This window comes from Apteryx mantelli, chromosome 1 (assembly GCF_036417845.1).
Source record: "Apteryx mantelli isolate bAptMan1 chromosome 1, bAptMan1.hap1, whole genome shotgun sequence".
NCBI classification, from domain to species: domain Eukaryota; kingdom Metazoa; phylum Chordata; class Aves; order Apterygiformes; family Apterygidae; genus Apteryx; species Apteryx mantelli.
In genome coordinates this window covers 771311-793932 of record NC_089978.1, presented here as the reverse complement: position 1 = coordinate 793932, position 22622 = coordinate 771311, and the positions used below count along the sequence as shown (strand labels likewise).

General features: G+C 51.7%; 1 protein-coding gene across 1 annotated transcript; it reads left to right on the top strand.

Moving 5' to 3' along the window:
* The first annotated feature begins 7965 nt into the window (after positions 1–7965).
* LOC136990995 (olfactory receptor 52Z1P-like) lies at positions 7966–9010 on the top strand. Its single transcript, XM_067289470.1, has 2 exons — positions 7966–7984; positions 8061–9010. The coding sequence occupies exons 1-2, from the start codon at positions 7966–7968 to the stop codon at positions 9008–9010; spliced, it is 969 nt and encodes a 322-aa protein (XP_067145571.1).
* The last annotated feature ends 13612 nt before the right edge of the window (positions 9011–22622 follow it).

Below are 22622 nucleotides of genomic sequence, written 5' to 3'. Positions count from 1 at the left end.
GAAAACTGGCATAATCGGGAAGCTGTTGAAGAACACTTAAAAGCGACTAGGGACCACAGAAAGGACGGAAAAGGGAAAGGAGTTATCTGCAGAATGCTAGGTACCTGTTTAGGAGCTGCATATCAAGAAAGGGAGAATAGAAATAGGAAGGAAGAGGACTTAGAGAAGGAAATAGAAGGCAGGACGGCAACTGAGTTGTTACTGTCCTCGCAAATTGAACAGCTGCAGAAACACTTACAGGAGGAAAAAGAGAAAGGGCAAGACTTATGGAGAAAAGCAGTAGCCCTAGGCCTTCCCAGAGCCGCGATTCAAGGCCAGCTTACTGGCGTTATCTTGAGTCTAACTGAGGTAGTCCAGAAATGAGATAACGGTAACGGGAGGGAGCATCTTTCGACCCCTCCGGTGCCAGTTCCCAGGAAGGGAGACAACGCCTTCCTCCCCCTTAGGGGGGAATCGCAGGGCATGAAGCCAAAAAACGAGTAACGCCCGGTAGGCGATTGGGCCTGCCTGTCTGGCAAGTGGAGGCTTATCAGTAGATAAGTGATAATGGCCCACATATTTGGATTCCAGTTGATCCTCAAGGACAACTGGGAAAGCTTTTGATAGATACGGGAGCACAAATTTTGATACTGACGCAACAAGATGCCGAGAAGCTGGGTGCGCGATCCGGATGGCAAAGACTTAAAATTACCGGTGTTGTGTGCCAAACTGCCAAGGGTCAGTTTATGGCTCCCGGGCGAGAAGCGCGTGTCAACTGCTGGCTTTGCAATTAAAGATCATCACGAAAATATTTTAGGTTTTGATGTTTGTGGCGGAACGCAACTACCCCCCTCCACATCTCGGGCCCAAAGCAGGGCAGAGCGCAACTACCTCCCCCCCGTCTCAGGCCCAAAGTGTGGTGGAGCACAACTATCCCCCCCCCACACACACAAACACCTTATCTCAGGCCCCAGCTGACCACAAATAACTGACCGCGTCCAGGGCTGACCAGGAGGAACTAGCTGATACTGGTTGCAACTGGAGAGGCCAGAAATGGGCATGAGGTCAGCAAAAAGGTACATTTTCCCCAACACAGCATGGGATCACCAAAAAGGTATATCTCCACACCAAATATTGTAGGACCGTGAGCGCAGCGAAGAGAGGCAGGGAACAGAGGCAGCAGTTTGTGCAGCAGTGTTTGGGCTCTGACTAGAACTTGAGGACCTTCTTGGAAGTTGTGGGCTTTCTGAGCACCCCCGAGGAACTAGAAGGTGATTGCTGCAAACAGGAAAGGGGAAGCTGGGCAAGGACAACTGCAGGAGGCCTTGACTTCTCCTGGGAGAAGCTCTAGCCAGGGGTAGCTGACGAGCTCTGTTGGTTGCCCCTGACCAGAGGGAGTTGGGGCCTTTGATCCATGTGGCCCTTGATTAGGGCAGGTCAAGCAGCCTTGAGTCAGTGCTAGGGAGGGGCCTATATAAGAGCCAGGCCCAGAGCTCAGCTCCCAGAGGCAGTGCACAGCTGCAGCAGTTTGTGCAGAAGGGTGCAAGGAGGCACCTTCCTTTCTGCTCCCTGGGGTGTACGCTTCCTCAAGTGTGGTCATGACACGCTGCAGAGCACATTCCCCAGCAGCCATTGGAGTGGCTGCATTGGCTGTGTCAGAGGCTGGGACCCAGACAGACCCTCTGACAGCAGATGCAGCTCTGCAGGTCTCAGGCTGCAGGGAGTGCTTGGGGCCTGTCCGGGAGGCCTGGGCTGGTAGTCAGCTCTCCTGCAGGAGGTGTGCTGCTGTTGATGAGTTGTGTTGTCAAGTAGGGAGTTACCGGAGGAGGTCAGGAGGCTGCGTAGCATCCGAGAGGATGAACAAGAGCTAGACAGGGTATTCTCGGAGACTGTACAGCTCCAGGAGTCCCAAGCCCCCACAGCAGTGGAGTTGCTGGAGGGCTGTGTGCCATGTGAAATGGTACATCATAGCACTGTAGAAGGTGTCTGGAAGCTGGTCACTGCTTGTAGGAGGAGGAAGGCTCCTCCTCCTCCTCCTGAGGACTTGCAGTTGAGGAAGAGGTTTAGTGCCCTCCAGGATGAGGAGGAGATGGGCATGGCTGCAAGGGAAGCAACTGGCACAACAGACCCTGTGCCTTGCGGGAACACCCGGAAGAAGCGGCAGGTGATTGTTGTGGGGGACTCCCTGCTGCAGGGGATGGAGGCACCTATCTGCTGACCTGACCTCTTGTCTAGAGAGGTTTGTTGCCTGCCAGGGGCTCGTGTGAGCGATGTCATGGAAAGACTGCCAGGGCTTGTCCACTCATCAGACTATTCCCCTCTGCTGCTCTTCCATGTGGGCACTAATGACACCAAGGGCAAACTGGAGACCATCAAAGAGGATTTCAGAGCTCTGGGGATGGTGGTCAAGGGTCTGGGAGGCCAGGTCATCTTCTGCTCAATCCTGCCAGTGAGGGGGATGGATGAGAGGAGGAGACGGAGTTTCCAAGTTAACAACTGGCTGCGCCGCTGGTGTTGGCAACAGGGTTTTGGTTTCTACGACCATGGGACCCTGCTTGAAGATGGACAACTGCTGGGGAGAGATGGGATCCGCCTCACTAAGCAGGACACGCGTGTCTTTGCCAACAGGTTGGCCAAGCTCGTAAGGAGAGCTTTGAACTAGGAAAGATGGGGGAAGGGGAGAGTTATAGTGACAGGGTAGTTGGCAAAAGACTGCTCAAATCAGGATGCCTCCAGCAGGTGCATGCAGGGAGGGAAGTGCGTGTGGGATGTGGCTATGGAGGATCCTCTTGCATCCCTCCTGGGAAACCTGCATGCTCGATCACCTCTCTGAAGTGCCTGTACACCAATGCACGCAGCATGGGGAACAAACAGGAAGAACTAGAGATGTGTGTGTGGTTGCAGGGCTATGATCTCGTTGCAGTTACAGAGACCTGATGGGATAGCTCACATGACTGTAATGTTGTCATGGATGGCTACGTGCTTTTTAGGAAAGACAGGCCAGGAAGGTGAGGTGGTGGAGTTGCTCTTTGTGTGAGAGAACAACTGGAATGTATGGAGCTGTGCCTAGGGGTGGATGAAGAGCGAGTGGAGAGCTTGTGGGTAAGGATTCAAGGGCAGGCTAGCATGGGTGACCGTGTTGTGGGTGTTTACTTCAGGCCAGCTGATCAGGAAGAGGAAGTCGCTGAGGCCTTCTCCAGACAACTGGAAGTAGCCTCACGATCCCAGGCCCTGGTTCTCACGGGGGACTTGAAGCACCCTGATATCTGCTGGAGAGACAGCACAGCTAGGCTCAAAGAGTCCCGGAGGTTCCTGCAGAGCATTGGTGACAACTTCTTGACACAGGTGTTGGAGGAGCCAAGGAGGAGAGGTGTGCTGCTGGACCTCGTAGTAACAAACAAAGAAGGATTGGTTGGAGATGTGAAGGTCAGGGGCAGCCTTGGCTGCAGTGACCATGAGATGGTGGAGTTCAGGATGCTGCAAGGAGGAGGCAGGGCACTAAGTAGGATGGCAACCCTGGAGTTCAGGAGAGCAAACTTTGGCGTCTTCAGGGACCTCCTTGGAGGACTCCCAAGGGTTAGGGACCTAGATGGAAGGGGAGTCCAAGAGAGCTGGTTAATATTCAAACATCACTTCCTCCAGGCTCAAGAGTGGTGCATCCCTATGAGTAGGAAGTCAAGCAGAGGAGGCAGGATAGCTGCATGGATGAGCAAGGAGCTCCTGGCAAAACTCAACCTGAAGAAGGAAGTACACAGAATGTGGAAAGGGGGACAGGCCACTTGGGAGGAATACAGGAACGTTGTCGGAGTATGCAGGGATGCGACGAGGAAGGCTAAGGCCCGTTTGGAATTAAATCTGGCGAGAGATGTCAAGGACAGCAAGAAGGGCTTCTTCAAATACCTCAGTAGGAAAAGGAAGCCAAGGGAAAATGTGTGCCCTTTGCAGAATGGGGTGGGTGCCGTGGTGACGAAGGATGCAGAGAAGGCAGAGTTACTGAATGCTGCCTTTGCTTCAGTCTTTACTGCTGAGGTCAGCCCTCAGGAATCCCAGACCCTGGAGGCAAGAGAGAAAGTCTGGAGAAAGGAAGACTTTCCCTTGGTTGAGGAGGATGGGGTTAGAGGCCATTTAAGCAAACTTGACACCCACAAATCCATGGGCCCCGATGGGATGCACCCAGGAGTGCTGAGGGAGCTGGCGCATGTCATTCCTAAGCCACTCTCCATCATCTTTAAAAGATCATGGAGGACAGGAGCGATGCCTGAAGACTGGAAGAAAGCCAATGTCACTTGAGTCTTCCAAAAGGGCAAGAAGGAGGACCCGGGAAACTAGAGGCCAGTCAGCGTCACCTCCATCCCTCGAAAGGTGATGCAGCAGCTCATCATGGAGGCCATCCGCAAGCATGTGGAGGACAAGAAGGTGATCAGGAGTAGTCAGCATGGCTTCACCACGGGGAAATCATGCTGAACCAATCTGATTGATAGCCTTCTGGGATGGAATGGCTGGCTGGGTAGATGAGGGGAGAGCAGTGGATGTTGTCTACCTTGACTTCAGCCATGCTTTCGACACTGTCTCCCATAAGATCCCCACAGGGAAGCTCAGGAAGTGTGGGCTAGATGAGTGGAGAGTGAGGTGGCTTGAGAAGTGGCTGAATGGCAGAGCTCCGAGGGTTGTGCTCAGTGGCACAGTCTAGTTGGAGGCCTGTAGCTAGCAGTGTCCCCCAGGGGTCAGCACTGGGTCCAGCCCTCTTCAACTTCTTCATCAATGACCTGGAGGAAGGGACAGAGTGCACCCTCAGCAAGTTTGCTGATGATACCAAACTGGGAGGAGTGGCTGATACCCCAGAGGGCTGTGCTGCCATTCAGAGAGACGTGGAGAGGCTGGAGAGGTGGGCGGAGAGGAACCTGCTGAAGTTCAACAAAGGCAAGTGCAGAGTCTTGCACCTGGGCAGGAATAACCCCATGCAGCAGTAGAGGTTGGGGGTTGACCTGCTGGAAAGCAGCTCTGTGGAGAAGGACCCGGGAGTGCTGGTGGACACCAAGTTAAGCATGAGGCAGCAATGTGGCCTTGTGGCCAAGAAGGCCAATGGTATGCTGGGGTGCCTCAGGAAGAGTGTTGCCAGCAGGTCGAGGGAGGTGATTCTCCCCCTCTAACTCAGCCCTGCTGAGGCCACATCTGGAGTAGTGTGTGCAGTTCTGGGCTCCCCAGTGCAAGAGGGATGTGGCACTACTGGAGTGAGTCCAGCGAAGGGCTACAAAGATGATTAGGGGACTGGAGCATCTCTCCTATGAGGAAAGGCTGAGAGAGCTGGGCCTGTTTAGCCTGGAGAAGAGAAGGCTGAGAGGAAATCTTATCAATGTGTACAAGTATCTTCAGGGAGGGTGTCAAGAGGATGGAGCCAGACTCTTTTCAGTGGTGCCGAGCGACAGGACGTGAGGCAACGGGCACAAACTGAAACACAGGAAGTTCCATCTGTCATGTACATGTAATTCTATATAGGCCATTTCCGTATGCCATGAGAATATTTGCTGTAGTTAATTCTGCACAATCTGAGGTGGCATTTCACATGCTGACTGCATGCCACAACACTTTCTCTATGGATTTTCTCATAGGCATCCTCGTCTCACTGTGGTTGTTAGTAGAGACATTTCTACAGCCCCTCAGCACAGCTGGATGCAGACTTCATGCCAAAAGTCTCTTCTGTGTGCATGGGGTTCACCCTCTCTCACTCCCAGACACCCACGTACACACCTTCTGCCTCTGCAAGGCTGGAGAGGAGCAATATACAAAGGCAGAAGCAACGCAGGAGGCAAATCACACCTTTGTTGTGTGCCCCAGTTTCCCCTCTGCAGAAGCAAATGAGAGACAGCAAGGCTAAAGGTGCTGCAGAGCTCCAGCATGAACTGTGAGATCCTCGCGGGAGTTTCACTGAATACTGACGTGAATCCCTATGGTAAGAAGCGACAAGTTTTGAAGTGATAGTATTGATCCAGCAGGTTTTAGAAGGAAGAACAATAGCTGCACACTTTGCATAAACAGGAGGCCAGTTTGGCAGGCTCTGGGCTCTGTGTGAACACCTACCAACAGCAGTGTGTCTGGAGCAGCACTAAGGCCCTCGAGATGTCCGTGCTGCTGTCTCGGTGGCAAGGAGCAGTGTCCTGTCAGGCAGGGTTGCTGAGCATCGGACTAGCTCCGTGTGGGGGGCACCTGCTTGGCGTGCCCTTTCAAACAAGCTTTATTCCTTTCTTCCAGAAACTGGACTGAAAGGTGTCTGTCAGAAGACTGCTGAGCCTCCAGGTGCAAGGGCAAGAGGCAGCTGGGGGAACAGAAGAGTCTTTCCTCCACTCAATGTGTGCCTGCATCAATGAGAGCTGCAGCAGCTACAGTGAAGCTCTCGATGGTGCTGAGGCCACAGGTGAGAAGATCTGCTTCCCCATCAGGAAAGTCTTTCAATACTTGAGACTCTCACAGCTGAACTCTGCCGAGTATATGTGATAAGAACGTGACGCTAGTTAGGATTGACTAGTGGTAATGCATCCTTGGAGGTGCACACTGTTAACTGAGGTGTGTTGACAGGCACTACACCCGTGCTGCACAATAGCAGGTGGCGTGCGACTTGTAAGAAGTTCCTAGGGTTTGCACATCCGCTTTGATTCGGACTCCTGCAGGATGGGCTGTGTCAGGCGTCTGTGTGACGGCTGGGCAAGGCCCAGGTATTCACTCCAAGGCAGACAGCTATAGCTGATGTTGGGAAAGCAATCATAAGTGCTGTGTCTTTTCTTCCACGTTTTGTCTGGCTCACTACATTCTGCAAGCTGCTGCTTGATGCTGCCTTTCATCTGCATGGGAAGGAGTTACCATTCCAAAATTATCGTTTATACTTTCTGCTAGCTTTCTCCTCTTCACACTCCCTCCTGCTCACCTGGGCAGATGGATTTGCTTCCTGCGCCTCTACTGCTCATTTTCAGACTTACATTTCATCACCTGCATCTGGACGCCTCAGAGCAGACCAGAGAGCTGCAGCTCCCTGTTGGCCCTAAGCATCCTTCTGGGACTTGCAGCAAGAGAGCATAAATACGCTGAGGTCTGAGACAGCAGCACTGCAAATGCTCCACCAAGATCTCTGCCTGCAGCTCCTCCTCGCTGCTTAAGGCCAGACCTGGTGAGTCACCGTGTGCAGTCCTCAGTGCTGGGGCTGCTTTTTGTTGCTGTGTCACAGCGATCTCGGAGCTGTCTTCTGCAAAAGGCGAGGGCTGCAAAGCCACAAGGCAATGGGGCACTGCTGCTCTGTGTAGCAGAGTAAGGGACGAGCGTTTGGGCGTGATGGGGGAGGCAGATGTGGCAGCAGGGTGGAGAGCGCACAGAGCATGGTCATCACAGCCAGGGCTGTGCTGCAGAAGCCCGTTGTGCAGCTCCCAGCTCGGCAGCCCAGCCTTGCCCTCGCGAGCGGCAGGAGCTGCCGTGTTTCACCAGCCTGGCTCGAATGGGGGAACGACCTCTGCTCCGTGGGCGCGGGGTGGCCTGCACCCAGAAGCAGCCTCTGCCTAGGGCTGAATGTAAATCGCCCCTTTCAATTTGTGTTTGCTGCCTTGACCTTCTTTTGCTGCACTGGTGAGCATCCACCTTGCTAGCTGGGCTTTCTCTGAATTTCCTCCCACTTTTCCTCTTGCCTAATGCAAGCGGATGTTGCTGCGTCTCTTCCCTTCCCAGAGCACTGGGCTTCACATGGAGCCCAGCAGCGTCTGCTGTTACCTCTGCCTTAGGTTTTTTGTTTTTCTCCCCACAAACCAGTGACTAGTTCAGCAGCTTTCAGCTTCCTCATGCCTCCTCAAAATGCAGACCGAGGGGCAGAAAAGTTGCCATGCGATCTCAAGTGCAGGGTGCAGCTCTGCACACTCTCTCCTCATGTTTTGTAGCGTGACGGAGTTTCTGGTATGAATGCTAAAACTTGCATTGACTTCAGCGGAGACCGGATTTCCCCAGCTGGCAATGCTGCTGAGCTCTGCTGGCATTTACGCTTTCTCTTGTGCTGTCCTTTATTTTTCAGGTGTTTCTAAGTAGAAGACCAAAGACCCCTATGGCAGACGTCAATCACACAGCCTTCCGGCCAGGAACATTCCTCCTTGTTGGCATCCCAGGCCTGGAGAAGTTTCACCTCTGGATTTCTCTCCCCTTCTTCTCCATGTATATTTTTGCCCTTCTAGGCAACTTAGTCTTGCTATTTACCATAGTGAGAGAACAAAGCCTCCACAAGCCTATGTACCTTTTCCTTTCTGCATTAACTGTAGCAGACTTGCTCTTATCTACCACTACAGTGCCCAGGATGTTAGCTATTTTCTGGTTCAGAGTGAGGGACATTTCTTTTGGTGCATGCCTTGCTCAGATGTTTCTCGTTCACTTTATTTTTGTTGCAGAGTCAGGAATTCTGGTGGGCATGGCCTTTGATCGGTATGTTGCCATCTGCAACCCCCTGAGATATGTGACTTTATTGACCCACTCAGTCATATGGAGAATAGAGCTGGCAGCCATTGTCAGAAGCCTCTTTCTCGTCTTTACGGCTCTTTTTCTGCTTCTAAGGCTGTCTTACTGCAGAAACCGCGTTATCCCTCATTCGTACTGTGAGCACATGGGTGTAGCCAGGCTGGCCTGCACAAGCATAAAAGTCAATGTTGTGTATGGTTTAACAGCTGCCCTGCTGTCGTTGGGGATAGATATAGTGTTCATTGCTGTGTCTTACGGACTGATTCTCAGGGCTGTCTTCCAGCTGCCCTCTGCAGGTGCCCGTCGCAAAGCTATGAGCACCTGCACCTCCCACCTCTGCATCATCCTCCTGTTCTATGTGCCAATGTTCTTCTCCTTTTTCACGCACCGCTTTGGTGGCCACAGCATCCCGCGCCACGTCCACATCCTGCTGGCCTGTCTCTACGTAGTGGTTCCCCCCATGCTAAATCCCATCATTTATGGAGTGAACAACAAGCAGATTCGTGAGACAGTAATGTCCATGTTGTCTTGGATGGGAAGCCGCAGAAACTGAGTTGTTTATTGGGGCTGCTCTTTCTGTGGCAGTAGTCAAATGAATGGCTGGATAGTTTTGGACCATCTGTGCCCCACTAAGACACTGGTACCTGGAACCACTGCTTGCCTGATATTGCCAGGGCTTTGAAAGCTGCTGCCTGGGCAGTCTTGGCAGCACAGTGCACATCTCCAGACCACACTGTCCTCCACTTCAAGGAAAGTGAGTTAGAGGTGGGAATTGCAGCTCATCCAGACAGACTTGGCAAAAAGGAGCCATGCTAGGCAGGGCCTGAACTTACAGTGAACGATGCGCCCAGGGTTCCCAGTTCAGAGCGTGGACGTGACAGCCAGCAGCACTGTGGAGAGGAGAAGCACTTAGAAGGACACCAGAACACGACCTCCTCATCGCTGAGGGATGTTTTTGCCACCCTAGAATTAGTTTGTGCAATGACAGTGGAATAGAGGCTGCTACAAAGAACTGTGGCAAGAATATTTTTCCCTACGGAATGGACTCACAACTCGGTATTGCCAGAGATCCTAATAAAGAACAAGGACAATCATTCTGTCCAGAGTTTGTGTAGTCAATGTGCCCTGGTCAGAGACTTCAGCTGCTGGTATCATCGGGGCTGGTAAATTGTTGTTGCTTTTAAAGGTGTCGCTGCCTGCAGGCTTTTATTAAACAGCAGCTTTGCTGAGGGGTAGCTGATCAGTGATGATGCTGCTGTTAATGGCAAGGACTTCCTATCTCGGGACAATTATTTTGTCATTCTTCTCTTAAAGGCTTTGTATTTATTGGTCGGGAAAGACCTTTGTGTTCTAAGGAACTGAAGCCTATTCTTGATTTAATGCACCATAAAGCAGCATAGCTGATTGCTGTCGCCACCCCTTGTTTTCGTGCAGGCTCTAGCGTGCTGCCGCGCCAGTGGCACAAGGGCCCGTGTGCTGGTTACAGGGGCGGTGCCTTCCTGGGGTGCTGCATTGCCCACCAACGTTTTCACTCTCCCTGCTGTTGTCAGCTGTGGGGCTCAGGTAGCGCAAGCTGGCGGGGGCCAGTCAGCAGTGCCAGGGCTGCTCCTTGCAAATGCCTGATTTTTGTGTGCACTTAGAGCTGAGCAGCTGTACTGCAGTTCCCCCTTTCATGCGTTTTGTGCAGGGCAGGACACTTTCACTGCTCCGGCCAAACTTTGGGGTTTATGCAGCTTTGCACTTAGCTGCTTTCAGCACGCGAGCTTCTAGCTCGGGCTTCTGCTTCAGCAAATCGCCTGGGAGCATTTCATCATCGTGGACACCGTGCCACCCTGCTCTAGTCACAGCCCTGTTTTTTGGCTGAGTCCTCCTTGTGTCTCTGGCAGTGGAGCTGTGCTGCCATGCAATGGGTCAGGATCAGCAAATGGCTTCTTTCTGATGCCTGTCTTCCTCATTCCTGCATTTTGTACACACACAGCCACCTGTGCTGGGCTTTCTGAGCCTCATGAGCCCTTTGCTCTTGCTTTTGCTCTGGTAAAAGACATATTTTGTCCCATGCATGGGTGATCCGTTAGGAGCCTTTCTGAGTGCTGCTGTAAAATAACTCCCTGGCCATTTTTACCCTCCTTGTCTGGCACGGTATTAGAGGAGTGTTCTTCTCTGTGAACATAAGGTGCTGCCTGTGGTGATCCTGGAGCTGCATTTCACGCTCGTCCATGTTTTCGTCCCCATCCAGTGACTACAGGGGAAAGGGCTGTGCATCAAGGCAACTCTTAGAAGTGTGTACTGTGCCCTCATGCCATGAAGTGACACAAACTCTCACTTTTTCTTCTGAGGTAACAGCAATCGTGTGTGTCCTCGGTGTTCGTTAGGATTACCTCCCCTGCTCCTTCACTTGGTTGCTCCTTGGATGCAAGTGGGGAGCTGGGCACATCAGTGCCCTAAGCCACATTTTTCCACCCAAAAATCCTCCCCTGCTTTCACCCAAGCAGGGAGGCAAGGAAGGCTGCCGTGCGGGGCCATGCCAGCCTCAGGCTGCCCTGCACAGCCAGGGAAACTGAGGCATGGGGCCACACAGTGCTGCTTTGCAAATGCCACTGAAGCCTTGGCTGTAGCCACAGGTCAGGCAGGACTTGGGCAGACGGCTGGGAAGAGCCAGTGCAGTGGCTGGCTGGGGCTAAGGCAGCAGCCCTGACCACTTCTCCTCCCCCAGACACTGGCGGGGGACCAAGGCGTCTGCGCCTGCTTGCTGGGAGCACAGAGCTGGAGCAACCCCCAGAGTGCTGTGCTGTGCCAGGCTCTGCTGTGCCGTGCAATGCTGGGCTGTGCGAGGAGCAGGACCTCTTGGGGCTGTGCAGGGCTGGGGATGCACTGCAGGGCTGGGGATGCTGTACAGAGCCAGGGGAAGGATGCCACCACCGTGACCTCAGCTGTGCTGGGGAGGAGGTGATGACGAGCACCAGCAAGCGCTCTCCAACTCCAGAGGAACAGGGCACATGGAAAGGTGTGACACTGTGCTCCTTTTCCCCCCTGTGACGTGCTCTCTCCCTGTAGCGAATGATTGCAAGGACTCAAGACATGGTGCATCTTGAGACATTTATTGTTTGTTTCTGAGCAAATTTCAAAAGTTAGCTGCTTCAGTGGTTTCACAGATACACTTTGCTAAGCCAGTCATGCAGATTATGTCACAGGTAGCCAATCATTACACCGATCACACACGCAGCGATCATGTCTTGTACCTTGCTACTCGTTCAGAAAAGCTGTCTTGCTTTTAACTTTGGTTCCCACTGGCTTCTGCTAGTTTATCTGTACTTTCTCAGGATGTATCATTCCCAGCTGCACCGGTGTCCTTGGGTATGTTTGTCTGAGGCTCCTGTTGCTTGCTACTTGCAACTTTCCACCAGTTTAACCCTGTCATGACCCTCCACATCTCCCCCTTCTTTTAATAATTGAAGGGCTAAGGCTGTATGGATCTGCAGGGCCATGACTTGTCTCATACTTTGGTCAATCATCCTTCACACGCAGCTCAACAAGCATGGTACACAGATTAATATTGCAACAAACATAAAACCTATAACAAGTCCTAGAATCAGCATGCATTTTAACCAAGGCCCTATAGCAAGCATATTCAACCAATCAAACATTCCCCACAAGTTTTCACCATCGTCTTCTTGTAGTTGTTTTGTTAACTCCTTCAATTTTGTAATGCTTGTATGTATTGACTCAAAATGATCACTCAGGTTCATACAACACTTTCCTTCAAAGTCTTGACAGCCATGGCCTTGGGCTAATAGCAGAAAATCAATTGCAGCCCAATTTTGTAAGGTGGTGTGTGTAATTGAATGTACGTCTGTTAATAAGGCATTGAAAGCAATACTAGTAGCATTTGCTTCTTTTGCAAACCAATATCCTAATTTGTTAAGCTGTGATAAGGCGTGAGCAGTTCCTACTCCTACGAAAATACTACTCAAAGTACGTTCTGCTGGATTCAAAATTCTACGTTACTATCGCAACCTGACGTAAAGCTGTGGGTGGATCGCTTTGCTCGAAGATGGACCGTTCCATCAATTAACCATTTTTCGGAATGGAACATCGTCAAAAGTCCAAAGGTACATGGCCCCCCCACAGCTTTACCTGGTATGCCTTTCCAGGCTCTCTGACCACAAATTAAGAATATCTTAGCAGCCAACCCTATGGGTTGTGGTCCAGGTGTTCTTTGACCTGAGGTGGTGTGATTACACCATACAGATGTATTGGCATAAATGCCTGAGGGAGATACATCAACGTCACTCTCTTTGGTAGGTGCCCTTGCAGTATAATTTAGATAAAAGCAGCCTGCAGCCTGTGTAGTTCCCAATAAGTCAAGTTCTTGTGGCTGCAGTGGCAAGGCAGGAAAATTGTGTACATTGTGCGTATTGTTACACCACGTGGAAATTTTCCACTCCTGCATCTCCATTCTGCATCGCACCACCATTTGGGCTGAAGTGTACCTGGCGCACTACAATTTGTTAACACAGTATCATTGTAAAGAGACCCCATGCATATCAAGAGGAAGTCCGACCAGGCCAGTGCAGAAAGAGTCTGATGGCGTCGCCATTGATAAACACAAGGTGTCTGTATTGGTTACATTCGCAAGAGTCACCCAGACGTTGCCACGCTCCCAGAGGTCTGGTCCAGTAGGCATGCTTGTTGCTCCGAGGATGAGGCGACATAAGGTCGTACACATCGTGATGGCACCCATCGTAATCGAGTTCCTAGAAACACAAGCGTATCCCCTCCCCCCAAGTTATCAGTTCCATTGCTCCCACCCATTGACCAGAAACCAAATCTCTGACCAGTACTGGGGGCCTTTGTGTTAACCTTATATCTGTGGCGTGCTGACGTTCAGGACTATTATAACCTGTTTCATCACAATTCAAAAAATTAAGGACATATAATGCTTTGTGCAACCGTTCTTGTGGGGTGAGCAGTGTCTCCCCCTTTTTTTGCTTTTGTAACATGTCTTTCAGGCTGCGATGCGACCGCTCAACAATGGCCTGGCCGGTTGGGGAGCGGGCTATTCCTGTTACATGAGAGATGCCCCCCGGCATTGAGAAATTGACGCGCCCGGCCTGAGCAATAGGCTGGGCTGTTGTCCATTTTGACGGTCATTGGCACCCCCAAAACCGCAAAGCAGGCAAGCCAATGGCGAGTCACATCCCTAGCCTTTTCACCAGTGTGGGTGGTGGCCCACAAGAATCAAGAATGGATATCGACTGTGACACGTACGTATTTGAGGCGGCCAAATTCTAAAACATGCGTAACGTCTGTTTGCCACAGTTCATTAGCCTTTAAACCTCTAGGGTTCACCCCTTCCTTTGAAGGCATTGGGGCGAACTGCTGACAGTCTGAACAAGACAAAATAATGTCTCTGGCCTGCTGGATGGGTAGTTGAAACTGCCTCTTCAGTGAGCGGGCATTTTGATGAAAGAAGGAGTGAGACAGCCTGGCTTGTTCCAGAAGGTTGGGAACCACCGCTGGCATGGCTGCAGCATCAGCGCGTCGATTTCCCTCAGCGATGGGTCCGGCCAGGTCCGTGTGTGAGCGTACATGTAAAACATAAAAGTCATGCTTTCTGTGATTAATAAGAGTCCAAAGAGCATAAAGTTCTGCACAGAGCAATGGATTGGAGACCTCGTGGAGAAAGGAGGCCTCCAACCTTTGCACAAGGCCCGCGGCATAACAGGAATCAGTAACTACATTTACAGGTTCATTGGCACAAAGTTCAAAAGCCACACGGACAGCCACCATCTCCAGTACCTGTACCGACCCTCGTTCCTGTGTACGTACGGTTGTTTTCTGTTGTTGCGTGGTAGGGTCCTGCCACGTGATAGCAGCCCTTTTAGATCTGCCCGAAGCATCGGTGAAGACAGTTAAACCAGGAACCAGGACAGGGCGACAACGGCGTCGAGTAACTAGGGGTAAGTTACTGGCCTCCGCCCATAACCTGTGCCGAGGATAATGGATGGAGAGTGGCCCAGTGAAATCAGCAAGGGCTACTTGAAAACCCCAATCTTCTGAAATTAACCAGTTCAAGTTGTCTATAGTGCCTGGGATATAAATAACTTCAGGGTCACAGCCATTCATGGTTTGCAGTCTCTCCCTGCCCTTAATGATAAGTTTAGAATACATTTCTGTAAGAGTCCATAAGGTTTTAGGTGGAGTATGTTACAGAAAAATCCATTCCAAAATGTGCAAGGGATCTGTGCTTTTTGTATCCCATCGAAATAATACTGCAAAAGGTTGAAAGCTGTTGGCAATCAGAGCTAAATAAAAAGGCAACGAGAAGTCACATCGCCAACTCTGGCGTTCCTCCAGAGCGCGGGCACATAACTGAAGTGCCTTTCTCGCTTCAGGTGTCAAAGTTCGGGTGTAGGTTAGGGAGGTGTCCCCTTTGAGCATTTCAGAAAGGGGGTGTAGCAGTTCCGTGGAAAGTCCTAGCACTGGTCGGAGCCAATTAATGGCTCCTAATATTTTTTGTAGGTCATTAAGCATGACAATATCGTCTAATTGCAGTTGGACTGGCTGTGGCCTAATTGCATGCTGTGTAATACGCCAGCCAAGATAGAGCCATGGTGGTTTTCTCTGTACCTTTTCAGGGGCTATTTGTAATCCTGCAAGATGTAAATAGTGCATAACTCATTAGTCACCTTATGTAAGATTTGCTGTTGGCCAGCAGCTATCAGGATATCATCCATGTAATGGTATAAGATAGCGTCAGGAAATCTTTGTCGGGCAGGTTGCAAAGCCCGTGCTACTGCTACCTGACACATCGTAGGGCTATTTTTCATACCTTGCGGTAAAACCACCCAGTGATATCGTAACATCGGCGCAGCATGATTTACAGAAGGTAGAGAAAAGGCAAACCAGGAGGCATCCTCAGGACGCAGGGGAATGGAGAAAAAGCAATCCTTAATGTCAATTATTGTCAAAGGCCAATTGGCAGGTAGCATAGCTGGGGATGCCAGTCCCGGTTGTAACGCACCCATGGGTTCGATTACAGCATTAATAGCTCTGAGATCATGCAGCATTCACCATTACCACTCTTTTTCGGTATACAAAAAACAGGGGTATTCCAGGGGCTAGTAGTTGGTATAACATGTCCCAATTGTAGCTGTTCTTTTATCAACTGCTGTAATTGGTCCAGCTGTTCCTTCTTTAGAGGCCATTGATCAACCCACATGGGGTTGTCCGTTTTCCAGTTGAGTCTCAGAGGTTGCAGTACATTTTGTCGGAAGGGCGGATCCAGCACCAGGATCTGCTTGTGCTTAGCCAGAGCCCCGGCGGCCGCCATCTCGCTCGCTCGCTCGCTACCGCGGGAGGAGGAGCAGGAGGGGGAGGTGGGGAGGCCGGGCGGCGGCTCGGTGCTGGTGCTGGCGCTGAGGGGCAGCCGCCACGTCGCGCCCCCCCCAACCCCCCCCCCCACGTGGTGCTGCTCCACAATGGAAACATCCTTTTTTCTTTCTGTTCCCCCTTGACTCTCCTGCACATACAACTGAGCCGCCAGTGCAGCAGCCAGAGATTCAGTGTGATGGCGTACAGAACCCATGTTTCAACAAGCCCGTACCATATCGACAATAGTACAATTCGATCGATTCTTAACCGCCTGCAAGGCTCTCTTACAATCCGCATTCGCATTCTCAAAAGCAAGCTGCTTCAACAATAATGCTCAAGCTTCCTCATTCTCAATCTGCCGCTCCGTTGCCGCAAACAATCGATCAACAAATGCAGAGTATGATTCCGTAGGACCTTGCATTACTTTCGCAAAGGACAAACTCGAGTCAGCGCCTACACCCGGCAACCTGTGCAAAGCTTGTAAAGCGAGCTTAGCAATCGTGTCATATGTCTCTCTATCATAATCCGCTTGAGTTGCCCGGAGTGCATGCTGCCCTTCTCCTGCCAATTGGTAGTAATCTACTCCCTGTCGGTTTTGTGCATTGTCAAAAGCATAAATAGTACACTTGCAAAAGTCTGAAAGCCATACAGTGTACTGAGTGGGAGTCAAGACCATTTTGAATAACGTTCTCCAGTCATAGGGAGTCAGCACATATGAAGTGGAAAGTGCCTCCAAAAAGGTAACAGTATGACTGGACTGGACTCCGCTCTCCTTCGCCAATTTCCGCAGTTCTTTAACTATCTCATAACTGAAAGTCTGATAAGTCGGACGTGCCCCTGGGTTATAGATGACTGGAAATGCAGTGACACTTTGTAAATCCCCCGCTCGTAAGGCTTCCCGGCAGCACAGCTCCCATCCCTCTTTCCCTTGTCTCGCCCGTAACTCCCATTCATTAGTGGGGGGGCATAAGTCAGGCTCCTGCTCTGAAGCTATAATCCTCGGATCGGAGGGGTTAATTTCATCATTGCCATCAGCTTCTCCAGGAAAAGCTTTGAAACGTCAGTCACCGGAGGGCGGGGCTGTGTTACGAGCACCTTTCTCGCCTTCCCCATTCCCCAATTCAGGGGTCAATTGGGCAGGATCCAGGTCGTGGGGGGATGCCGCGACTACCGGGGGTGGCTCCTCAAGGGAAGGTGCCAAGGGTAAAGACGTATCAGAGGCGGGGGTGGGCAGGGGGGTCAGAAGGCAAACTTTTTTGCGTGCCTTTAAGAGTACTCATAATCGTCCCCCATGTAGCCAGATGTTTATATACAGTGACATTCCCAGTCCCTACTTCTTCATGTAATCTTTGACCTACTTTCACCGATTCATCAAGTTGAAATGTCCCATTTACAGGGAAGTCAGGTACATTTCTCATAATCCAATCCAAAAGTGATAGTAATTTGCCGTCTGAAAGGACCCAATTCTGCCTGTCCAGAAGCCGTCTCAATAGGTTGAGACTTTGTTTCTGTTCTAGGGATAACCTTCCCCCCATGATTTCCGACAGCTCACCTTCGTCGAGGCAATGGGTGTACACTACTGATAAGGCCTTGGGTCCTGGTTTTGTTTTCTGGTCCAGTCTTCTGGTCCAGTCCCCACACGGGTCTCCTGGTTCAGTCGGGTTTCACTACCAGATCGGCGTCGCCTTCTTACGCCACGCTTGTATCCCAGATTGACGTCTTCTGCTTATGTCGAATCGGGTCGCTGTTCGGGCGCCATTTGTAGCGAATGATTGCACGGACTCAAGACATGGTGCATCTTGAGACATTTATTGTTTGTTTCTGAGCAAATTTAAAAAGTTAGCTGCTTCAGTGGTTTCACAGACACACTTTGCTAAGCCAGTCATGCAGATTATGTCACAGGTGGCCAATCATTACACCGATCACGCACGCAGCGATCATGTCTTGTACCTTGCTACTTGTTTAGAAAAGCGGTCTTGTCCTTAACCTTGGTTCCCACTGGCTTCTGCTAGTTTATCTGTACTTTCTCAGGATGTATCATTCCCAGCTGCACCGGTGTCCTTGGGTATGTTTGTCTGAGGCTCCTGTTGCTACTTGAGGGGCTACTTGAGCATGGGCTAACTAAGGCCCATCTAGCATGCAAATAGGACTATGAGTCTATCATCTTCCCCCACACACGCACACATAAATAGGGGGTAGCCCAGAGCCCATTCAGCTCTCCTGCACAGCAGCGGGCTGCTCTGCAGAACCTCCTCTGGAGCAGGGACGCCTCTCAAGGTCACTCCTCCAGGTTGAGAGATTCCTTACCCGCAACAGATCCTCTGTAAGTGATTAACAGTATGCTGAACTTTTGCGAACTTCGCAAAACTTTGCTGACTTATATCTCTGATTAATTGTGCACATAATTCCTTAGACATAAACCGTTGACCAAGTCTGAGACTAGGATCGGATCCAGCCACACCTAGGCTCCTCTCCGAAGGAGTTTAGAAAGCAAGGTGTCCAGTCTGAACCTCGTGACTCAACGGGAGGAAAAAGAGAAAGGGCAAGACTTATGGAGAAAAGCAGTAGCCCTAGGCCTTCCCAGAGCCGCGATTCAAGGCCAGCTTACTGGCGTTATCTTGAGTCTAACTGAGGTAGTCCAGAAATGAGATAACGGTAACGGGAGGGAGCATCTTTCGACCCCTCCGGTGCCAGTTCCCAGGAAGGGAGACAACGCCTTCCTCCCCCTTAGGGGGGAATCGCAGGGCATGAAGCCAAAAAACGAGTAACGCCCGGTAGGCGATTGGGCCTGCCTGTCTGGCAAGTGGACGCTTATCAGTAGATAAGTGATAATGGCCCACATATTTGGATTCCAGTTGATCCTCAAGGACAACTGGGAAAGCTTTTGATAGATACGGGAGCACAAATTTTGATACTGACGCAACAAGATGCCGAGAAGCTGGGTGCGCGATCTGGATGACAAAGACTTAAAAATACCGGTGTTGTGTGCCAAACTGCCAAGGGTCAGTTTATGGCTCCCGGGCGAGAAGCGCGTGTCAACTGCTGGCTTTGCAATTAAAGATCATCGTGAAATTATTTTAGGTTTTGATGTTTGTGGCGGAACACAACTACCCCCCCTCCACATCTCGGGCCCAAAGCAGGGCAGAGCGCAACTACCTCCCCCCCATCTCAGGCCCAAAGTGTGGTGGAGCACAACTATCCCCCCCACACACACACAAACACCTTATCTCAGGCCCCAGCTGACTGCAAATAACTGACCGCGTCCAGGGCTGACCAGGAGGAACTAGCTGATACTGGTTGCAACTGGAGAGGCCAGAAATGGGCATGAGGTCAGCAAAAAGGTACATTTTCCCCAACACAGCATGGGATCACCAAAAAGGTATATCTCCACACCAAATATTGTAGGACCGTGAGCGCAGCGAAGAGAGGCAGGGAACAGAGGCAGCAGTTTGTGCAGCAGTGTTTGGGCTCTGACTAGAACTTGAGGACCTTCTTGGAAGTTGTGGGCTTTCTGAGCACCCCCGAGGAACTAGAAGGTGATTGCTGCAAACAGGAAAGGGGAAGCTGGGCAAGGACAACTGCAGGAGGCCTTGACTTCTCCTGGGAGAAGCTCTAGCCAGGGGTAGCTGACGAGCTCTGTTGGTTGCCCCTGACCAGAGGGAGTTGGGGCCTTTGATCCATGTGGCCCTTGATTAGGGCAGGTCAAGCAGCCTTGAGTCAGTGCTAGGGAGGGGCCTATATAAGAGCCAGGCCCAGAGCTCAGCTCCCAGAGGCAGTGCACAGCTGCAGCAGTTTGTGCAGAAGGGTGCAAGGAGGCACCTTCCTTTCTGCTCCCTGGGGTGTACGCTTCCTCAAGTGTGGTCATGACACGCTGCAGAGCACATTCCCCAGCAGCCATTGGAGTGGCTGCATTGGCTGTGTCAGAGGCTGGGACCCAGACAGACCCTCTGACAGCAGATGCAGCTCTGCAGGTCTCAGGCTGCAGGGAGTGCTTGGGGCCTGTCCGGGAGGCCTGGGCTGGTAGTCAGCTCTCCTGCAGGAGGTGTGCTGCTGTTGATGAGTTGTGTTGTCAAGTAGGGAGTTACCGGAGGAGGTCAGGAGGCTGCGTAGCATCCGAGAGGATGAACAAGAGCTAGACAGGGTATTCTCGGAGACTGTACAGCTCCAGGAGTCCCAAGCCCCCACAGCAGTGGAGTTGCCGGAGGGCTCTGTGCCGTGTGAAACGGTACATCATAACACTGTAGAAGGTGTCTGGAAGCTGGTCACTGCTTGTAGGAGGAGGAAGGCTCCTCCTCCTCCTCCTGAGGACTTGCAGTTGAGGAAGAGGTTTAGTGCCCTCCAGGATGAGGAGGAGATGGGCATGGCTGCAAGGGAAGCAACTGGCACAACAGACCCTGTGCCTTGCGGGAACACCCGGAAGAAGCGGCGGGTGATTGTTGTGGGGGACTCCCTGCTGCAGGGGATGGAGACACCTATCTGCCGACCTGACCTCTTGTCTAGAGAGGTTTGTTGCCTGCCAGGGGCTCGTGTGAGAGATGTCATGGAAAGACTGCCAGGGCTTGTCCACTCATCAGAGTATTCCCCTCTGCTGCTCTTCCATGTGGGCACTAATGACACCAAGGGCAAACTGGAGACCATCAAAGAGGATTTTAGAGCTCTGGGGATGGTGGTCAAGGGTCTGGGAGCCCAGGTCATCTTCTGCTCAATCCTGCCGGTGAGGGGGATGGATGAGAGGAGGAGGAGACAGACTTTCCAAGTTAACAACAGTTTTGCCGCTGGTGTTGGCAACAGGGCTTTGGTTTCTACGACCATGGGACCCTGTTTGAAGATGGACAACTGCTGGGGAGAGATGGGATCCGCCTCACTAAGCGCGGCACACGTGTCTTTGCCAACAGGTTGGCCAAGCTCGTAAGGAGAGCTTTGAACTAGGAAAGATGGGGGAAGGGGAGAGTTATAGTGAAAGGGTAGTTGTCAAAGCACGGCTCAAGTCGGGATGCCTCTAGCAGGTGCATGTAGCCAGGGAAGTGCGTGTGGGATGTGGCTATGGAGGATCCTCTTGCATCCCTCCTGGGAAACCTGCATGCTCGATCACCTCCCTGAAATGCCTGTACACCAATGCACGCAGCATGGGGAATAAACAGGAAGAACTAGAGATCTGTGGGTGGGTGCAGGGCCATGGTCTCATTGCGGCTACAGAGACCTGATGGGATAGCTCGCATGACTGGAGTGCTGTCATGGATGGCTACATGCTTTTTAGGAAAGACAGGCCAGGAAGGTGGGGTGGTGGAGCTGCTCTTTGTGTGACAGAGCAACTGGAATGTATGGAGCTGTGCCTAGGGGTGGATGAAGAGCGAGTGGAGAGCTTGTGGGTAAGGATTCAAGGGCAGGCTAGCATGGGTGACCGTGTTGTGGGTGTTTACTACAGGCCAGCTGATCAGGAAAAGGAAGTCGCTGAGGCCTTCTCCAGACAACTGGAAGTAGCCTCACGATCCCAGGCCCTGGTTCTCACGGGGGACTTGAAGCACCCTGATATCTGCTGGAGAGACAGCACAGCTAGGTTCAAAAAGTCCCGGAGGTTCCTGCAGAGCATTGGTGACAACTTCTTGACACAGGTGTTGGAGGAGCCAAGGAGGAGAGGTGTGCTGCTGGACCTCGTAGTAACAAACAAAGAAGGAGTGGTTGGAGATGTGAAGGTCGGGGGCAGCTTTGGCTGCAGTGACCATGAGATGGTGGAGTTCAGGATGCTGCGAGGAGGAGGCAGGGCACTAAGTGGGATGGCAACCCTGGAGTTCAGGAGAGCAAACTTTGGCGTCCTCAGGTTCCTCCTTGGAGGACTCCCAAGGGTTAGGGCCCTAGACGGAAGGGGAGTCCAAGAGAGCTGGTTAATATTCAAGCATCACTTCTTCCAAGCTCAAGATCATTTCATCCCTATGAGTAGGAAGTCAAGCAAAGGGGGCAGGATAGCTGCGTGGATGAGCAAGGAGCTCCTGGCAAAACTCAACCAGAAGAAGGAAGTATACAGAAAGTGGAAAGGGGGACAGGCCACTTGGGAGGAATATAGGAACATTGTCAGAGTGTGCAGGGATGCGACGAGGAAGGCTAAGGCCTGTTTGGAATGCAATGTGGCAAGGGATGTCAAGGACAACAAGAAGGGCTTCTTCAAATACATCAGTAGGAAAAGGTAGCCAAGGGAAAATGTGTGCCCATTGCTGAATGGGGTGGGTGCCGTGGTGACAAAGGATGCAGAGAACGCAGAGTTACTGAATGTCGCCTTTGCTTCAGTCTTTACTGCTGAGGCCAGCGCTCAGGAATCCCAGACCCTGGAGGCAAGAGAGAAAGTCTGGAGAAAGGAAGACTTTCCCTTGGTTGAGGAGGATGGAGTTAGAGATCATTTAGGCAAACTTGACACCCACAAATCCATGGGCCCCGATGGGATGCACCCAGGAGTGCTGAGGGAGCTGGCCCATGTTATTGCTAGGCCACTCTGCCTCATCTTGGCAAGGTCATGGAGAAGAGGAGAGGTGCCTGAAGACTGGAAGAAAGCCAATGCCACTTGAGTCTTCCAAAAGGACAAGAAGGAGGACCCAGGGAACTAGAGGCCAGTCAGCCTCACCTCCATCCCTGGAAAGGTGATGCAGCAGCTCATTGTGGAGGCCATCTGCAAGCATGTGGAGGACAAGAAGGTGATCAGGAGTAGTCAGCATGGCTTCACCAAGGGGAAATCATGCTGAACCAAGCTGATTGATAGCCTTCTGGGATGGAATGGCTGGCTGGGTAGATGAGGGGAGAGC